This window comes from Marmota monax, unplaced genomic scaffold, assembly GCF_021218885.2.
Source record: "Marmota monax isolate L192 unplaced genomic scaffold, Marmota_monax_Labrador192_F-V1.1 WCK01_AAM20220418_F8-fsc00075, whole genome shotgun sequence".
NCBI classification, from domain to species: domain Eukaryota; kingdom Metazoa; phylum Chordata; class Mammalia; order Rodentia; family Sciuridae; genus Marmota; species Marmota monax.
This window is the reverse complement of record NW_026694772.1, coordinates 2328676-2350480: the sequence shown is the minus strand read 5'-3', so window position 1 is coordinate 2350480 and position 21805 is coordinate 2328676. Positions and strand designations below refer to the sequence as shown.

General features: G+C 36.9%; 1 protein-coding gene across 15 annotated transcripts in view; it reads right to left on the bottom strand.

The window, feature by feature from the left end:
* Dmd (dystrophin) overlaps window positions 1–21805 on the bottom strand; it is a 2205817-nt gene that overhangs the window by 67557 nt on the left and 2116455 nt on the right. For all 15 annotated transcript variants that reach the window (XM_058572890.1, XM_046425263.2, XM_046425265.2 and 12 more), the window contains 2 exons: window positions 20132–20217; window positions 17579–17736 (listed from right to left, as the gene is read on the bottom strand). In XM_058572890.1, coding sequence (XP_058428873.1) covers window positions 17579–17736; window positions 20132–20217 — 244 coding nt within the window. The remainder of the gene's footprint in view (window positions 1–17578; window positions 17737–20131; window positions 20218–21805) is intronic.

The window sequence follows — 21805 nt, the reverse complement described above, 5'->3', positions numbered from 1 at the left end:
TATCCTTAGGTTAGATGTCTATTAATGATGAATTTCCCAAGTCTTGGATATCTTAAAATACCTCTCTTTTTCTGAAATCCATATTCTTGATAGCTATCAAGAATCACTGGGTATAGAATTCTTAACTGAAAGACTTCAGGGTTTTGTTTGTTGTTATTTTAGTATAAGGAAATATTAGTCCACTTGCATCTTATCAGTAGTAGAGCTGATAGTTGCTCCTTTGAAGGTAATCTATCCTTTTCCTGTGTTGTGTTTCTATGGTTTTATTTATACTGGTTTAAGATTCACTGGGCTTCATAAACATGCGCTCAGAGTCTTGATCAGCTCTGGAATCTTCTCAGTCATGATCTCAACAAACAGTGCCTCTTCTCTGTTCCTACTCTATTCTGCTTAAAGGATTGGATAAATGTTCGACTTTCTCAATCTCCATTTTTCTGAACAGGACTTCCCTAGCTTTTCCCTTTTTGTAATCCTTTGCACTCATTCCTAAGAATTCCTTCTATCCAGTTGTCTGATTGAATATTCATTTCTCTCCTCGACTGCATCAAATCTGCTTAAACAGTTTAAAATTTTAGATACTATATTTCTTTTTCTTCTCTATTTATTTTTTGAGGTGTTACAGATGGAACCCAGGGCTTTGCACATGCTGGTGTTGGGCAAGTGCCCTACTACTGAATCACATTCCCAACCCTCTATTTGGTCAGGTTTTTCTTTTTCTTTTTCTTTTTCTTTTGAGCGGGGAACGGCAGGAGTACTGCTGATTGAACCCCGCAGTTTTAATTTTTTTTTTTTTTAATTTTGAGACAGGGTCTCGCTAAGTTGCTTAGGGTCTCAATAAGTTTCTGAAGCTGGCTTTGAACTTGCAATCCTCCTGCCTCGGTTTCCCCAGTTGCTAGGATTACAGGCATGCACCACTGCATTGGGCTTTATTTTGTCATTTTTAAAATATTTTTAAAGTGTTTAAATTGTTGATGGACCTTTAGTTTATTTATTAATTAATTTATATGTAGTGCTGAGAATTGAGCCCAGTGCCTCACACATGCTAGGTAAGCGCTTTACCACTGGGTCACAACCCCAGCCCTATTTTGTCATTTTTTAAAATATTTTTTTAGTTATAGATGGACACAATACCTTTATTTTATTTGTTTATTTATTTTTACATGGTGCCAGGGATTGAACCCAGTGCCGCAGACATGCTAGGCAAGCATTCTACCACTGAACCAAAACCCCAGCCCCTATTTTGTCATTTTTAAGGTCATTCCCAAGGTTGTACTTTCCTGCCAATATTTTTCAATATTGTCTTTCATTTTTGTAACAGCATAAAGAGTTTTTTGAAAAATAATCTAATAACTCTCAAATATTAATTTATTATGGGTCTGCTTCAGCAGTCTGCTGTTTCTGCTGTTGCCACTCACCTTAATTTCTTATGTATTTAACTGCTTATTTTTTTCCCTGTGTACTACAATGACCTTAAAAATATTTCCTGTTGATACTCTGAACCCTGGAATGGAAATAAATACCTTTTCCATAGACAATTTTTCATTTGCTTTTGCCAAGAACTGAGGGGCAATGATTATTCCAAAACCAATTTAAACTGAATATATGACATGGCATCCTTGGTATCATATAAGTAATGAGTATTGGAACTGAAAAAAACAAGTTGCTTCTCTTGGAATGTGGCTTGTTAATAAATGATCTATCCACATCTCACACAGAAGAGGCAGGAAGGAGGGTTTAGACTGACAACACTGACCACTTCACCAGCAGTCCAGTCATTACCCTTAATTAGAAATTTAATAACATTCTAATGAGATGTTTAACCTTGGATTTCCTAACTGCAAAATGGTATCAATTCAAACTACTGATCAAAAGCATCTGTTGAGCACTTTTCTATGGGTAGAGTACCATCACAGAGATACTTTGTAGAAAAATGTTTTTTAAAAAGGAATTATACAGCCAGGAATGGTGGCACACACCTGTAATCCCAGCAATTAGTGAGACTGAGACAGGTGGATTGCTAGTTCAAAGCCAGCCTCAGCAACAGCAAGGTGCTAAGCAACTCAGTGAGACCCTGTCTCCAAATAAAATACAAAATAGGGCTGGAGATGTGTCCCAGTGGTTGAGTGCCTCTGAGTTCAATTCCTTGCATGCCCCCCCCCCAAAAAAAAGGAATTATACAAAATATAAAGATGAAAGGGTGCAAGTCAATTCCTTCTTTTGGGATGGTGCTGCAGAGCTATGAGGTCTCCAGCATTCATCTAAACTCTTCCCAATGCCAGTGTATTCCTACAGCCACTATGTAAATACCACCCAGGTGAGAGAGCATATGTCCTTCAAGGGTAATCCTGAACATCTGTAACGGATCCCTGTCCAAAGTTCTTTACCCTGCAATGAAATGGAATGATAGGAACAGAAGATTCAGAGTCAAACCACGAGAGTTCAAGCCCCAGCTTTGCCATTCACTTGTTCTGTGACCTTGGTAAGATAACTTTCTCAGTCTTAATTTCTATTATGAAATGGAAATATTAATAGTGCCTACCTCATAGGGATGTTTTAAGATGAATGAGTTAACAAATGAAAGGCACTTGGAAGAGTGTCCAGCACATAGAAAGAATCATGCCTGCTATGATTATCATCATTATTATTACCCATCTGATCAGAAACTCAGAAGTTCTCAGCCTTCATGTGGTCCTTTAAATATTTTACCATAGCTGTCATATCTGTCCATGCCTCTTCATCTCTATTCCTTTCATTTCTGCCTTATATGACATGGCTCAGTTTGCCATTGTCCTTTAGAAAACTATTCTCCAAATACGATCTTCTGGGAATGGTACCTCCATTTCTCTGGACACCATAATGGATTACATTTATTTGTTCTGGTCTATAGGTTCACATAAGGTTTCTGTTCAACTAAAATCTCTGGGTCAATGTTGCCTAGTACATCCAGCAGATCAATCATCCAGCAAAATGCTTCATGAAAAGAAGGTCAAATTAATTAAGGAAACATTGCACATTATATCTGCCTCTTAAAATTCTTAATGCATGTTAACATATTTAAAGCTAAGAAGGTCGCCAGTGAAAAAACACGTTAAACTTTGTTTGACCTCAGAATTTCCCTACTTATTATTCACTGATCCCAAGACCTTTATCTTTTTTTAACTGATAAGGTCTGTGAACATCAAAAGGTATTAAGGCCCTGCTGGGCATTATGGGAAATGCTGTTTGGGGCTGTTTCTGGCTGTTTTCCACGATTCCTCCACTCTGTACTTGTTCATTTGGGATTTGTTTCCTTTCACTTCTGTCAAGGACTTTCCTCTTAGTCTGAGCCCAATGTAAAATCTCATCAGTATCTTTGAGAATCCTAACTCTTTTAGCCAAGGAATTAGCCATTATTCCCAACTTTGGCTCATTTTTTTCCATTTGAAAATAAGTTAAGTTTTTGTATCAAACAGTCCTGGTGAAAATATCTTACAGGCCAAGGACAAACATGAACTGCAACGCTTATAGCCTACACCAAATCAACAACATGATTCTGTCCTCTCGACAGCTGAACTGTGACTCTTCCAGTAATATTATCTAGTCTTTGTTGCACAAATTTCCCCATCCTGTAGACAAAGACAGAGTGAAAGACTTTGTCAAAAGAATTGCAAGTGCTCAGCTACAATATGTCCTATAACAATCTCCTGCTCCACTGGTCTAACAAAATAACCCTTTCTAGCCAGCCAGGAGACAAACCATTATAGAAAGGCAGTAAATTGAAAAGCATTACTAATTCATGCCTATTTAAAATATGAGTTTATTGGCACTTAATCAGAATGTATATTTTTTTCTGACTTATGTTTAAAGGGTAGATTGTTTAATGATGCATTCAATGACATGCCGCAGGGCAAAAATTCATACTTAACACAGAAAGTGTAAAAATATCACAACATTTCTTTTTATTTGAAAAGATAGGGAGAAAACTAAGCATGAGTCAGCAGCAAACATAGGTATAAAAATAAAAGAGAGGTTGGGGTGGAGCTCAGTGGTAGAGGGCATGCTTAGCATGCATGAGGCCATGGGTTCGATCCCCAGCACTGCAAAAAAATAATAATAAATAAAATAAACTTAAACACCATGTCTATAATGTACAACTAAAAGTACAGAAAGTATAGTGTGAGAAAATTATCTCATCACCTTCACTACTGTTTAGATCCTTCATAGAAAACAGTGTCTAATTCTGAGGGCTCCAACTGACCCAGAACTTACAGGAGGCTTGGCAGAAAGGCACAATGATAATTAAAGGGTTTGAAAGACCTGAGGACAGCTTAAGGGAATTGGGATTATTTAGTCATGGAAAGAAAGAGAGAGAGAGAGAGAGAGAGAGAGAGAGAGAGAGAGAGAGAGAGAGAGAGAGAGAGAAAATGAGCAAGAAATAGTAGCTGAAGGGGCGATTTAATAACAGTTTTCAATTATGTGAATGGCTCTTGCATAGGGGCCTGTGACCAGCTGTTCGATCCCTCCACTGAGGACAGAACAAGAAGAAACAGGCTTAAGCAGCATGAAGAATTTAGGTTGTAACTCATACGGAAGAATTTCCTGATGCTGAAAGTTGTTAAAGCATTAGTGTGAATTACCAAGGGAAGCTGTAGAATGTTCTCCTCTTTCAAAATACTATAGAGTCTCTGGTGCTTAAAGGTTGGAAATTCTCAAGTTTCTTTCCAGGCCCTGAGATGCAAGATCCATCATTTTGGCTCTTTTAAAACTGCTTGCCTATGCTAACTGACAGCACTGAGGACAAGATATGGGGATTCGCATTCTCATTCTGTTTCGATCTTTCATTTTTACGACAAACCATTCTGTATCTGAGTGGTATGTTCCCTCTCCTTTTGTCTGGCAATAAAGAAAAAAGGAATTAAAAACCAGGCAAGCTCCCATAAAGATCTAACAGAACTAGAACTAAAATCCAACATTACATTTTCATCATTCTACAAAAATAAGAATAGATAGGAACAGCAGCAAGTTGTTGAAGTTGAAAGAAAAAACCAAGTATGATGGCATTCATTGGATGGAAATAATCCTTGTCAATGCCCTTCTTTGTTGACATACATACAAGTCCTCAAATAAATTCTCTTTATATCAATGATAACCTTGCCCTTAAATCTAAATGCCTGTTTCAAGAAATCTAAGCAAAATCTCTTAGAAAGGCCAATCAGCCCCAGGTCTGGTTTTATTTTCATTTTGTTTTGGCAACCCCTCCTTTTTCTTCTTCCATGACATGCAAACATATCTCAGTTCCTTCCACTGTGATGGCCACAATGTGGAAGTATCTTGGGTTTCCTTCCTCTCTTTGGCTGTTGGTCCTGACCTATGAGAACCATCCATAGCATGAAGGTTAGGGGAAGGAATCAGTTGTCATTACTACTGCTCTGTTATGGCAGGTTGGTGGGCGGCTTTATACAAATATCATCTTTATGCAAATGTAACCAAGTACAAAGATATTTAAATACCAACATTGAAAATGTCTAGTATGTTACAATATAATATAAATGCAAGAACATTAAATGGCAAGTTTAAGAGATTTGCTGGATACTGAGGGGCCAAGAGGTCAACCTGAATACTCCTCCATCTCTTAGAATAACAATATCAATTTATGGCTCCAAAACAAATGCAGTTGAAAGATTTCTCAGCAAGCCCCACACCCCAGCAGTCAAAAACACCCATCATTTTTTTCCCTTTTTTTAAATACTAGGTATTGAACCTAGGGTAGCTCTGCCACTGATCTACATCCCCGTCCATTTTTTACACTTTTTATTTTGAGACAGGGTAACCGTAAATTGCTCAGAGTCTAAGCTGCCAAGGCTGGCCTCAAACTTGTGATCCTCCTGCTTCAGCCTCCCAAGTTGCTAGGATTATTGGCCTGTATGACCACGCCCAGTTATACATCATAAAATTTATACTGAGGACCTCAAAAGGAATATCACAGACAGGCAAGCCAGTAGTTCTCAATCAGGGATGATACTGTACCCAAGATGGCATGTGCCAATGTGTGGAAACATTTTGGGCTGTCATAACTTGGGACAGAAGGAGGTTCTATTAGCATTTAGCAGACAGACTCTAGGATCCTGATAAACATCCCACAATATACAGGCCAGCTGCCCCCAACAGGCAGACAAGGTTGAGGTCAGCCTGAGCAACTTGGTAAGACTCTGTCTCTAAATAAAAAGAACTAAGGATCTAGTTCAGTGGTAAAGTGCTCCTAGAGTCAATTTCCAATCCTCCCTACCCCCTCCAAAGGCTCAACTTGGAAGTCACAGGGAAACATGCTAAGTAATGTAATACCTCTTGTAACAGAGCTCTTAAGATATAGGAAACAATCTTGTACATAAGAATGTAGACACTGATTTGATCTTAAGTTGCTTATCAAATAGACAACTCTATGAATGTCTTCCCGGCTCAATAGTGCCAGAAATTTATTTCTTCAATTGCATCAAATAATTATCCCAAGCAAAGTAAGGCAGATCAGCTAGTCCAAGAACATGTGTGCATGTGTGTGTGTGTATGTGTGTGTGTGTGTGTGTGTGTGTGTGTGTGTGTGAGAGAGAGAGAGAGAGAGAGAGAATGAATAAATGTAGGTTTTAATTTTTATTTAGTAAAGTTTCTGCCCATTTAAAGAAAAGATAATGACTAAATATATGGATCCTGAATGCATACATATGCATGAATAGAATTTCCAAACATTCTTATTGACAGAAAAGGACAGATTTACGGAAAACACTGGGGGAGAACCACAGATTTTTTAAAAGGTTATTCCTCCTTCCTGGCCATGTTCATTTGCAATTTTCACTAGTAAAATGTTCCTTTCATTAATCCAAATAATCTTTTCAACATCACTGCCATTGTTAATAGGTAATGGCATAAATTGCCGACAACTCAACTTTTCTGGCCCTGATTCGAAAAAGCCCCAGTATTTGGAAAGATTTGCTGAATTTAAATTGATTAAAACTGTTTTGTGAATTACAATCTGTACACAAAGATTTGAAACTACAAGGAAGATGGCTAGTCAGGGTCAAACAGTATAGGACAGGCAGTTCCTGACTGTTCCCTGAGCTGTTATCACAATTTCTTTAACAACCTCTAAATCTACCAAGGGCATCAGTGGAATATTTTACAAAAGAGAGAAGTCTACACTAGCAATGAACATAAAAGGCGGAACAAGAACAAGTTGTAAAGAATACTAATGACCCTTCTTCCAAACAATACCAATTTTTATGAAAATCAAATGAGTGATAAAAATCTCTATAAAAATCTATACAAAACCTGTATGTAACCAATAAAACAGGAGGAAGGTGACATTTTGATCCTCCTAGACATAGATACTGTGTTTTACCTTTGAGTTGCAGAGAAAACTAGTGTAGGACCACAAGGGATCATTTCTGTGACGGTCTACACATTTTAAAAAATATATATATATCTTGTTCTTAGTGTATGCTACCTCTGTTCAGAGAACAATCTGTCTCATGGGAAAGGCTACATTCTTATGTACAAGATTGTTTCCTATATCTTAAAAGCTCTGTTACAAGAGGTATTACTAAGAAGATCAGGTAAGACTTTGCTGATAATGGCCAAGCTTTGATATAAGCATAGTAATCCATTAGCCTTTTTGCCTTTATAACATTTAGCATATAATCAAAGAAACTTGGGGATAAGTAAGTCCTGAGATAATCTGTTTTAACTTTATGTTGCAGATGAGAAAAGGCCCCAAGAGGTTAAGGAAATGGCTCGAGATTATCTCTTATTTTTATACTCAAATATGGATGCTTAAAGTAGTATTAAAAAGGGAGGACAAAAGTGATTTCCTAAGGGATCATGCAGGCTAATCTCCAAAATCTTTTGAATCCTTTGAGTCCTTAATTTGTTTCAGCATCCTAGAGTCTCTGATATCTAAGCAGGGCCTACTTAAGACAATGCCCAGGTACTAAACTTAAATTGAATTCTATGCTCATCTACCAAGAATCATGTGAGGGTAAAAGTGAATATACCCAAACACTGATAAACATGTACTCATATCTTCTCTGATGACCTCCTTTCTCCCTTCTTTTTTGGCATTACAGGTCATTTGTTCCATTAGATGCTATGGCATATATGAGCCACATAGAGTGACAGGTGTAGGTCAATATATACTGAAGTAACAAAAAAGGAAAAACAACAAAAACCTATGAGCTTCTCAATCCTCTTTTAGTACAGTTCATATTATATGTTTTGGTCACCTCAACTTGTTCTTCCCAAGGAGTTGGTTAATATGGAAATATATTCATTAGATATATGTTTATGCTTCTATGGGGAGAAATAACTATCAATTCTATGGATTGCCATTTTAAGCTATGCCAATGCCAAAGGCAATTCCATCAGGAGAAGCATCGTTCTCTGTATATCTGAAATCACCTTGAATGGCCACAGTGATACTTCAGAAAAGATGGGGGAGAAGTGGGAGCTTTTCTTCACAGAAGGAAACCAGCTAATACATTCAGAAAGAATGGTAGAATTAATGGAACTATCCAGCAGACACCACCTTAACATTGTTTAGTGTTACCAATTGATAAGAATAAAGTGTTATTTTGTCCCTCCAGATGGGATGCAGTAGAAGGTTTGCAGCATCACCTTTATGGTCCTCTTGCAAAAATAATTTTTTAACCTAAATCTAATCATAAGGAAGCAATCAGAAAATTCCATGAAACAAAGAAATATAAAAAAGAAAAATGCCAGGTGACTCAAGATTCAAGTACAGGGACATAGAAAGTAAATGCAAGACAACACCTTGGACTGGATCCTGGAAGAAAAGAGCAAGCTATAAAGACTATTCTTATAGTATTAGTAAATTGATGCTAAATTGGTATGTGATGGAGGCATAGCAATTATGTAGGAGAACATCCCTTAAGAAAAGGATATATTGTTGCATCAGGTGAAGTGGTGCATACCTATAATCCCAGGGGCTCAGGAGGCTGAGGCAGGAGATTTGTGAGTTCAAAGCCAGCCTCAGCAACTTAGTGACGCCCTAAGCAACTTAGCCAGACCCTGTCTCAAAATAAAAACTAAAATGGGCTGAGGATGTGGCCTCAGTAGTTAAGCACCTCTGGGTTCAATCTTGGGTATAAATAAATAAATAAATGTGTTCTATACACATTTAGACATACACGTGGAAAGAACTGGGAGGGTGGATACAGTGAATAGGTCAAAAAGTTAACCTTAGTTCATACCAATATACTGAATATATGGGTGTTCATTATACTATTTTTTCAATTCTTCTTTTTGCTTGAAATGTTTCCAAATTAAACTACTAACTAGAAACCACTGTTTCTCTCATGTCAGTCCTTCATAGTGGAGGGCAAGGCAGGAGGATGGGTAAGAGTGAAGAGGAAGAGGAAAGAGTATTAATGTCGCTGGTATAAAATGTGAAAAGCTCCTCAGGATTAGTTTTCTCAAAAAACACAAACCTAACATTAAAATTGATTTCCTCTGTGCCCTTCCCCTGGTTTCTAAATCATCCTCTCATAACCATCCAGACATGTTTTTCTGAGATCCTAAATGTGAATCCTAACCAGGAAAATGTTAAAGAATTCCCACATCTACAGATTTTTTTTCTTGTTTAAAGTAAGGATTGAGAGGTCAAAAGTTGTCTTTGTAGAAAAGAAGTAAAAGGCTTCCCATAACTGCTGTCTTGGATAAAAAATCAAGTATTTTATTTAAAGTTCTAAGATAATGAATGGGTTGGAGGCCAGCAGACACTGCTCTAAATATTAATCAGGACTCTGAATCACCCATTAAAGATAAAATCAGCCCAAACAATAACACATGGTGATTATCCACTCTTCATTTACATGTTCAAGGACAACTGTCCTGAACTCAGGCTTCCCACTCCACCTGACTAATAAACCAATTAACACACTGGCCCTAGGGGACACAAGCACAATTTTAAGTCTATGCAAATCACTCAGTATATTCAATATTATTATTATGTTAGAAGAGTTTTATATATACATAGCAAAATAAATCTATAGATATCATGGAATATACTTTCTCAAGTATAGAGCAAGCCATATTATGCAAAAGTATAAAAATAAAGTTAACTCTCTCATTACTGCTTCCTGTAATTGTTTAAAATCCAGTTTGAGAAAAGGCAAAATTATAGGAAAAAAAAGCAGAGCCATGGTTTCCACAGGTTGAAAATGAGCATGGTAATACTAAAGCATGAGGAAAAAAATTTTAAATACTTTTTAGTTGTCAATGGACCTTTATTTTTATTTATTTATATGAGGTGCTGAGGATTGAACCCAGTGCCTCACACATGCTAGGCAAGTGCTCTACCACTGAGACCCAACCCCAACCCAAGATGAGGAAATTTTAGGGGTGATGGAAATGTTTGCCTTGATTGTGATGGTGATACGACCATATGTATTGTCTAAACTCATAGAACAAAATACCAAACAGAGTAAATTTTTCTTCATGTAAATAAAATAGAGCCTTAAAAGAGACAAGATTTTAAAATTTTATCAAATGCTAAATCTAACCAAAACGAAACCCTCTAGCAGTTTAATCAGAAAACCATGACATGCTAAGAACCTTGGATAAACAGACAAGATTGTCCAAGGAGGAGACAACTTAAATCCTCTTTGTAGAAAGAACTTTCCATTCAAACAAACAAACAAACAAAATCAAGTGATAAACATGGAAAAATTAAGATGGTAAAAGTTGAACTCAAATCTTCTTGTTTCCATGATTTGGGGATAGGTTTTATTGTGAGTAAGAACTGATGATGAAGCAGTAAAAGGGAGTCCAGAATATTTGTCCAACTAAAAGTATGCACCTCAATAAAGTCTTTTTTTTTCTATTAGCACTTCTACCTCAACTTTTCTAGAAAAGAAAGAAAGGTTGGGGAAGGAAGGAATGTAGGTAGATAGATTTGTTCATCACAATGAAGTGCTTCATTCATTCATTTATTCATTACCAGCGCTGGGGATTGAACTCAGGAGCCCCAAGAAAGCTCCCAAGGTAACACTAAGTCACACCCCCAGCCCAAAGAAGTGCTACTGTAGAGTACTAAGGGGCGGGGGGAAGGTACTGGAGAATAAGATTGATAAAGTTGAGTTATGTGCATGTTGAATATGGCATAATGAATCCCACTACTATGTATAATCATAATGCACCAATAAGAAATAAAGTTTCAAAAAGAAGGGAAACAGAATGACATGTGCTTTTCCTTACCCTATGAGTAAAACGTGTTAATTACAACTCAAAATTATCTTCAAAATACTGGTAAAGAAAATAACCTTTACTGCATGTTGAGAAGTTAACCCAAGCACCCAGTGTTTGATTAATAAACAAAAAGCCAACAGAAACTAAAGAAAAATAGAATTTTTAGGAGTTATTTTGAGCACTGAAAATATAAAGTGTGGTCGATTGGCCTGGGGAATGCTGTCTAAGCAGTTAAAGTATTCTGGCATGGCATGTTAACATTTGTAAAGAAATAGAATCTCGAGAGCCTCAAATCGAATCCACAGATGTTTGGTTATAGATAAAAAGAACTGTTAACCTTCGCAGTATATTCTCTTGTTACAATACAATTTAGATAACCATATCTAACATTCAGTGAGCACCTACTATGCCCCTACCACAGCTCTAGGCACTTTGAATCTAATGGTTCATTGAATCCCCATAATCACAGCAAGAGTTCAGAGGTCGGGAAGGTTAAGAAATGTGCCCATGACCACACATCTAGGCAACAGCAAAGGTGGGATTTGGAATCAGATGGTCAGGCTTCAGAGCCTATGTGCATAACTGCTCTGCCATTCACTACTCCAGATATTCTAGAATGACTTATTACTTATGAGATATATATTTGTTATATATATATATATATATATATATATATATACACACACACACACACACACACACACATATATATATATATATATATATATATAAATGTGTGTGTGTATTTATATATATATAAATATATATTTGCTCTCAACAGTTGAGGTTGTAATTTATTCTCATTTCCATATCATTTGATACTACAGCAACTGTGCACAGATAATAATCATTTTGACACAGGAATAGAAAAATTCAGAAGACAGATGAAAAAGCAACATATTCATTTTGAATGCATGAATACAACAGGAGGCAGAAAACAGATGTAGAATAAACAGATTTTGACACTCTAGCTCTTGTACGTGAAGCATATTAAATATAAAGTTGGTACGCTTGATTCTACCTAAATAATAAAGTCCTTAAAATGTTTACAGAAGAAAATACTAGAGACTATCATAGTGAAAGAGGGAGTATCTCTCAGGCATTGCCCAATACCATTTACTGATATTGCACTCTTTCTGGAATCACTTAAACCTATAAAAACTTTCCTACCTAAAAGTATTCCTTGGTTGTATTTGAAAACAGACTAGGCACCTGTAATTGGGATTAAGGTATTTTAAATAAAGGTGTGAATGTGTTTTGGGCAGGGATGCTCATTTATCCTTGTGGTACTATTATAATCTAAAATGTATATGAAGGATCATATTAACACATCAATACTTTATTAGTTCAGTTTAGAACCTGAACTGGTTAAAATCACAACTTGGCATAATTGTGTGATGTAAAATATGTCCATCCTGCCTCTCTGGACCTTGTTTTCTCGTCTAAAACAGGAATGATATGGACAACCCCCAAGTTTCCCGCAGGCTGACTTGTGACTCATGGCCAGAGCCTTACTAAGGTCATAAAGATCAATCTACTCTCTCAACAGTACTGTTTCCATGGAATATGAAAGAAGGACAACCTGATCACGCATTCATTGAAGCTATATTTCTAAAACAAACTAGTTTCAAAACTTTATTTCTAGGGCTGGGGTTGTGGCTAAGTGGTAGAGTGCTTGCCTTGCACTTGTGAAGCACTAGGTTCGATCCTCAGCACCACATAAATAAATAAATACATAAATAAAGTTATCTGTCCATTTGCAACTAAAAATGTTTAAAAAAACAACTTGGGAGGCTGAGGCAGGAGGATCAAGAGTTCAAAGCCAGCCTCAGCAAAAAGCGAGGCACTAAGCAAATCAGTGAGACCCTGTCTCTAAATAAAATACAAAAACTAGGGCTGGGGATATGGCTTATTGGTCAAGGGCCCCTGAGTTAAATTCCCCAGTACCAAAAAAGGAAATGAAAAAGGACTATGGATGTAGCTCAGGGCAGAGTGCCTCTAGGTTGAATTCCCAGTAACACAGAAAAAACAAAGTAAAAGACCATCCAGAGAGGGTAGGACAAGAAAACACACCTCTCTTTTTGCTACTAGCAGGCCCTTGTCTGAATCTGAAGACTGAGTACCTTCCTAACTGTTCCATCCTGGGGAAAAAAAGTAAGTTTTCCAGTTGGAGACAAGAAACAAAGGAAATGAAAGAAGTATCCTCTGTAAAAGTAACAAATACTTTACTGCCCTTTCTTTTGGCTACTAGAAATAGCAGACTTTGAGCACAAGTTTGCAGAAGGAGCCGGCCTGTTTCCTTTCCCAAGGTCTTAGACTTCAAACAGAGGACAGAGGACATTTTCACTGCTGTTATCTTTCCCTACAGCAAACATTGTATTTTCATGCCCGTTGCACAATGAAAGGCAAGGTGACCGTCAGAGCACCTGGCTGAGGAAAAGCACGCCAGGGCCAGCAGGCCAGGGCCAGGAAGTGGATTCTGAAGTCGGCATTCACAATGAAGTCATTCAATCTGTGAATTACTACAAGTTGAGAGGCTCCCCAAATCTAAGTCATGAAAACCCAGACACCTGGCTCCATCCTCCTAGAAATATCCAATTGGCCAATACTTCAAATTTATTTCTCCTTTCTCCCCAACTCCTCTTATCTCTCTTATGTCCTCTGTTTTGCTATGGCATTTCTTGTTCTATCCAGAACCTAGAAGAAATGTTTATTATTTCACCTTGGGAGGCTGGGAGGGAGAAGTATTAAAAAGTACATATTTGGGAATGAGGTGACAAATGTGGGGGTGAGCATATTGGATGATGAATCAAACTTTTGCATCAGCTGAGGGACTGTAAGGACACAGATAAATTGTTCAAACAATATAAACAAACAAACACACACACACACACACACACACACACACACACACTCAAAAGCCAGTCTTTTCTATTCTCCTCAAATGACTGGTCATAGATTAAATGGAAGAATTCACATGAACAAAGGTAAAGCTTTGTTGGTAGCAATAGGAACAATATCCTTTATAATCACAGCATATACAAGTGGGAGGAGGCAGCTGTTTCATGGTAGTAAGAGAAGTGTTTCAAGGTAATAGTCATGGATCCGGAGTAGGAACAGTATGAAGGCTAAATAGAAATTATTATTTTTTGAGAGGACAATAAAAAGAAACTGCAGATTTTTTAAGAATAGCATCACACAGTAAATATTTTTTTCTGTAAAACAATAAGAGGGCAGATGATAAGATCAATATAAGAGGCTGGAGTGTGGCATGGAGGCTTGCTAGATAAACAGTACAATTGTGTGCATGTGTCATGAGAAAGCCTGAAACCATATAAGAGAGGCAATTATCAGGAACCAAACAAAGATGTTTGCTTCCCTAAATTTTTTTTTAAAAATCAGTGGCACACACCTGCCATCCCAGTTACTGGGGAGGCTGAGGCAGGAGGATCACAACTTAAAAGTCAACATCAACAACTTAGTAAGGCCCTCAGAAACTTAGTAAGGCCCTGTCTCAAAAGAAAAAATAAAAAGGGCTGGGTATGTAACTTGGCAGTAAAGTGTCTCTGGATTCAATCCCCAGTACTAAAAATAATAGTAATAAAATAATTTCAAAAGGTAGCACTTTCCTAAATTTTTTTCTAATTATAAATGTTCCAAAAAGAAAAGTTCAGAAAATACAAAATAGTAGAGAGAAAAGGAAAAGCCACCTGTTCCTGCTGTTCATCTCTTGACTGATTTCTCTCCAGTCTTACAAAACATGCTTCCAAGAGCTTGCAGACTGGTTAGCCAGGAGGCATTGAGTAAACACGCAAAGACAGACTCAGTTCCAAGTCCTGACACAGAGAAGCGAGTTGCTATTACAGACACAGGGGAATAACCAAACAAGAGATATGGAGGGAAGAAAGAAGGGAGGCATCCAGCCCAGGGAGGCAGTAGAGGTAAAAGAGACGGTCTCTTCTTAAGAGGGGCAACACAGGGAAAGCAGAACTTCAGTCTAGCAGCCCCTTATCTGACAACCAAATCTAAGGACAGAGGCTGCAGTGACAGTGGCTGCTTGATGAGTCAGTACAGTGGGGTGATGTGACACAAAGGCTCCCAGCAGGCCCTTAATAATAAGCCTAGTTTTCTCTATAGTAGGGACTATCACTGAACAGAGAGAGTTGGCAACCTTTTATGTTGTAATACTTATCGTTAAGCCAAGACAAAATACACACACATATGTACATATATGTACATATGAACATTGTGTGTGTGTTTCACAACTAGGACTCAAAAAAAACCTTAAATTTGACTAAAGAGAAAACAAAAATTAGGGGGAAACACATCAGTGCAAGTTGTGGTACAAATGGATTTAAAAAACAAAATGAATATATATTACTGAGGCCATTAATATTCATCATATGAAAATTACTTCTGTCTACATTCCGGAGTCAAAATATTAACAGAGCAACAGGTAAAAAAAAATCTAGATAGTGATAGTCCATTCACATTTGGGTAAGGTTGGGTATGAGGTGATATGTGCATTTATTTTTGCACATCTCTTTTTCTTTTATAGTTAATTTGCCATCATTTTGGTAAGATTCCAAAGAATATATCCTATTCTACTTAAGTGGGTTTACTTTGTGTGCATTCCATTTGCCCAATTAACTATTAAATAAATACTCAAACTGCTCTAAACATCTAAATATTCACAGGACCAGCTGAACATGGTGGCATATGCCTGTAATTCCAGCAACTCAGTAGGCTGAGACAGGAGGATCACCAAGTTCAAGGTCAGCCTCAGGAACTTAATGAGGCCTTAAGCAACTTAGCAAAATCCTCCCCCGCCCAAATGGGGGGGGGGAGCCAGGAATATGGCTCAGTGTTAAGTGCTCCTAGGTCCAATCCCAAGTTCCAAAAATATAAAAAAATTTAAAAATCACAGGGTTCTGCCCAGAGAATTACCTATACTTTCATCCCATTCTACAGTGAAAGACTTGAAGTCTAACCCATTTAGCTCTTACAGTTGGTTCCATTTTGTAAATCTTAGCCATTGTCATTGGAATGAGAATGGACTGAGACTGCATATATGAAAACAGCTCCTTGCATCAAAACAATAACATCTGAATACTGTGAATAATGTGGTCCTGCAAATACCTTACTCCTTTAATTTTGGTGGCATAACAATTAGAAACAACTTTTGAAGAAAAGCCATCTGGTGATGAATATCAAAAGCCACAAAAATATTTTTATCTTTTAGTCTGGTAATCCAACTCTTGGAGAATGCATCCTAAGGGAAAAACTCCAAAGAAGAGAGCTAAATGCACAAAAATATTCACCATACCTACCTACCTACCCTCCTTACTAAAACCAAAAACAATCTGAATTAGAGGGGCCCTCAGGTGGGAAGAAGGAGGTGTTTCTGGGATACCAATTATGGAGTAGAAAAGGCAGGACAGAGAAAAGGCAATGGGACAGGATAAGACAAAATGTGGACAAAAGTGGTAGTGTGTTGAACCAGTGACAGATGTTGGCAAAGAATACAAAGCTCAGATCGTAGTTATAAAACTACAACACCTGGCATAGCGGTGCATACCTGTAATCCCAGTGGCTCAGGAGGCTGAGGCATGATGAGCGTGAGTTCAAGGCCAGCCTCAGCAATTTAGTAAGAACCTGTCTCAAAACATTAAAAAAAAGGCTGGGGATGGGGCTCAGTGGTTAAGTGCTCCTGGGTTTGACCCCTGGTATGTACCCCCACCAAAAAAGAAAGAAAGAAAAAGAAAAGAAAAAGACTATAGGGTAGAAGGCCTTGGGTGCCATGCCCAGCAATGACACCACCCCCACTTAGGAAAAAAAAAAAAACTATAGGGAGCCACCATAAAGATCTTGAAACAGAAGGGAGCCTCAAAGCTACAAAGTGATTTTCTTGAAAAAATGCTAACTGTGTTAACTCTTTCCCAACAGCCATTGAAAAGGAGGCTATTATGACAGAATTGAAGGAAACACTGAGAGACTAAAAGACTCACCTACAAAGGCTATTTTCTTATTTTGAAAGGCTTTTTATGGCCAGAGATTTCTTTCTATGCTCACTGAAACACTGAAGACTCCCTTTTCTCCCAGCAACTTAGTAACAGTGGTAACCCTGCTACAAATGGCAATTTCTTTTCCTTTCTCTGAACTGTATTCATGTCCCAAACCCAGAGTCCCAGAAGCCACTTCCTACCAAAGTTTCAAAAATCCCCAAACCTGTACCTACTGCCTTCAAAAAAGCCAATGTGAGAAATTGAAATTTGGTGACATTTTAAAAATTGACTTCTAAAATAACAAAGAATAAATATGTTACTTAAGAAGGTGAATAACTTACAAATTGAAAGCAGCTTCTGACGCTTGGTTCAATGTTACTGCCCCCAAAGGATGCAACTTCACCCAGCTGTCTTGGGATTTGGATAGAATCATGTAGAAGGAGGCCCAGCCTGCGCTGGTCACAAAATCCTGTTGAACTTGCCACTTGCTTGAAAAGGTCTATAAAAGAAGAAGAGAATTGCAACAATGAAACCTAATGTCCAACTCAACTTCAGTGCCAACTCTCAAGAGTAGTCAATATTCCCACAGAGAGGGCTTACTTCTAATTTATGCTAATCTAGACATATTTTTATAGATGAAGTTAATCATCACTATGTGTATGTGAAGGATGACAACTTTTAAATCAACTATAACCCTGCAAGGAATTTTAAGTTTAAATGTGATCTTAATGCCTGAATTGTTCCTAAGGCAAAACACAATCCTTTGGGTAATATTATATGTACATAAAAAGGACGTAACAACTATAATAAAGTTTTTAGCATTAAGAACCATATGACCATGCACAGTGGCACATGCCTGTAATCCCAGGTACGCAGGAGGATTGCAAATTCAAAGTCAGCCTGGGCAATTTAGTCTGTCTCAAAATAAAATAAGAAAAGGCTGGGGATATAGCTAAGTTATAGAGTGTTTGCCTAGCGTGCATAAGGCCCTGAATCAACCTCTAGTCCAAAGCATCATCATCTCCTTTAAGCATCAGAAATTCAAAAATGTAGAAAAATTGGGACTTCTTTATGGAGTTAAAAGATCATTGAGCTTCTATTCCATCATGTATGTAGTGGAACCCTGTACCTATTTATAGTTAACTCATATCCTGCTCTACCGTCAATGATTTAATGTTATTTCCTTTTTATTAAAAATTGATGTTCCCTTGAAGGCAAGGAACATATCTTAGTCAACTGTGTGCCAGAAGCTTCTAGAACAGAACAGGAATATCAGATTGAAGCTGATGCTCAATACACGTGGCTAAAAATATGAATGAACATATCAAAGACTAATAATGTATGTTTTGTTTGCATAAACAAAATTATTTAAATCATACTTTATATTCACATAGAAGATGCCAATTTTAAAAAAAACCTAAAAAGTTTTTTGTACCCATAAGCACACTCTATGGAATTAAATATTTTAACAAGACAGCTAAAGTGGCAATAATAAAATGGAAACAACATGCACAGCTTTTTAGCATCTCTCTAAAACATACACATTTTTCTGCAAAATAAAAAATTATCTTACTTCGAAGATTAATATTTTTTCCACTTATCTCAAAATGTTCTCTGTTAGTAGTTATAGGAAACAGAAGATCAAAGCTCCTTTGACAATTAAAATTTAGTATGAACAATGCACTGGTACCATGCCATGGGTAAAGTCAGAATATAAACTAACATAGCTAGGCATGGTGGCATATGCCCTCCCAGTTACTGGGGAGACTGAGAGACGAAGTTCATTTGAGCCGAGGAGTTCAAGGCTAGCTTGGGTAAAACATTAAGACCTCCAACTCAACAAAACCAAAAAACCTTGCAATAAGTAGCTACAATATTTAAAGGCAGCAAGCACAAGGAAACAATGTTTTATCCAAAACAATCCGTAAAGGGTTAAGAAAAATTGTTTAGTTATTTTCATTTACTTATTTATTTATTTGGGGTCTTAGGATGAGAAAACCCAAGTAGAAACTACATAAAAGTGGAATTGGAAACAGTTTATGTATTTTGATGAGAAATGAGTACAAGGACACAGAGTGGCTATGGAAGGATTCAGTCTCTTTTGTCTCTTGCCTGTTCTTAAGCTCAGCACATCTCATCCACATGTGCTAGGCCTTAGGGGAAAAGGCAGAAGACAAGATAGACTGTTTAATGTTCCTCTTGAAAAGACTTCTTACAAGTATTTAAAGGAGAAAAATAAGTACAAACCTTTACAATAGGAATGGGTGGTCACTTGGTCATTAAACCATCACTCCTCTAGCATTTGCTTTTAATTTAGATTTACACTTTTCAAAGCAAAAGAACCCAATGGCTAATCAAAATAAAATCCTGTAGGGTGGTATTTACTCTTTAAGAAATGGCAAGCTATCTGTCTCTGGAACAATAAAATTTAGTCATGTCACTGAATTGGATGTGTCAGTACAAATTGCAGTAAGATGATTATAAAATAAACAATGTTTCTTGAGCTTGAATGCCAGACAGTATTCTTTAAATAAGAATCCAAAGATGAGGCAAGTGCAGGGATTAAACTTTCACATTTATTTTTCTGACTTATACAAAGGGTTAGGAAATCAGACTTTATCCCCTACAAACACGTGTTTCATTCAGGCACAGTCAATGTAATGTAAAATAATACTCGGCCTGGAGAAGCTAATCCTCGTTCTCTATTTAAATACCTGCAATTTAATGTTTGACAGGGAATGGCACAAACCAAATTTTATGACACTCTAAAAGCAGTTCTACATCTTACATGAGGAACCTGCTGTCAAATAAGAACAGTATGTCATTTCCCATCTAGAACTAGGGTAATTAGCCAACATCAATAAAAGAATACAGAGTTAATATACATGACTTACATCTGTACTTGTCTTCCAAATGTGCTTTACACAGAGAAATGATGCCAGTTTTAAAAGACAGGACCCGGATCCTCCCTGTTCGTCCCCTATTATGAAGAATCAAACCAGAAAACAATTACTGATATTTTACTAGAGGGTAGAGTTCTAATTAAAAAAAAATGTCCTGGATTTGGAAACTCTACTGACCATTGGTCTATTAAGATTTTTAAAAACAAATCAAGGGCTGGGGTTGTGGCTCAGTGGTAGAGCACTTGCCTAGCATGTGTGAGGCCCTGGGTTTGATCCCCAGAACCACATAAAATAAATAAACAAAATAAAGGTATTGTGTCCATCTACAACTAAAAAAATATTTTTTAAATTAAGAAAAAAAATTAAGAACTTTTCTTGAGTTCATCATCTATTTGCTCATGATCCAAAATTCAATGGAAATTTTCTCAACTAAATTATTTACCAAGTTTTTAATTCCTAAAGCTTTATTTGAATTATTAGAGTAGCTCTGCATGAAATAGGGGAAAATATATCAATCTACACCTCTGAAGAGCCTACTTTGGATTAAGTGGAAGAATTACAACTACGCATTAAACTATGTTGGTTATTAAAGCAAATTACCTACTTTGGTTACTAAAGACAAAAAATTACCAGCAAATAACTTCTCTGCTCTCTTCAACACTCTCAAATTTTCATCAAATTACTCCTTGTTAAGAATATTAATCACTCCAGGCCACATGACACTAAATTATGAATGTTTATCCCCAAATAATAATATCTATAAATATGATACATTCTATTAGATAGCATTCAAATATGGGCTCTATAAGAGCTTTCATTTTATATAAAGAAGCTGAAATACAGCTGGGCACAGTGGCACATGTCTATAATCCCACCCACTCAGGAGACTGAGAAAGAGGATCAAAAATTCGAGATCAGCCTTGGCAAATTAGCAAGACCCTGTCTCAAAAAAAAAAAAAAATAGGCTTGGGGATGTAGCTCATTGGTAGAGTCTGGTATATATGCAAGGCCCTGGGTTCCATCCCAGCACCATATTTTTTAAAAAAGGAAGAAAGAAAAGAAACTTGAAATAAAGCATTACATATCAAATTTATTAACAAGCTTATTTCATTTATGGGAAAAAAATGAAAAAATTTTCATTTTGTAGGAAATGTCATTCAATAATTGTGTGTGTGTGTGTGTGTGTGTGTGTGTGGTGCTAGGGTTTGGACCCTGGGCCTTGTGCATGTGAGTCAAGCACTCTACCAACTGAGCTATATCCCTAGCCCCTCGTTCAATAATTTTTCAGCTTCCTATTTGATTATGAAAAGCTACTGTGCCTCAGATATTGATATTTTTGGTGGCCAATATATTCTATTTTCAACAAGTACAACTTATTAAATCCCTTGGTAAAGAGATATACTGGACCCTAATCATTAACAAAATTCCTATCATTGGAAGTTTTTTTTTTTTTTTTTTATCTTTTTCTATCTTAAGTACAGGCAAATCAAAGTTTAACAAATAAATAAAGTAACTCAGGTCTTCAAAGAGTTAAAATTATCCCCAAATAATTTTCATGAAGGTAGAATAAAAGTCATATATTTAAAATCCATTCACATGTCATCTGCCAAGAAAAGGGTGCCAAAATATATCTGCGGGAAGATTTGAGTACAAACCCTCCTAAAA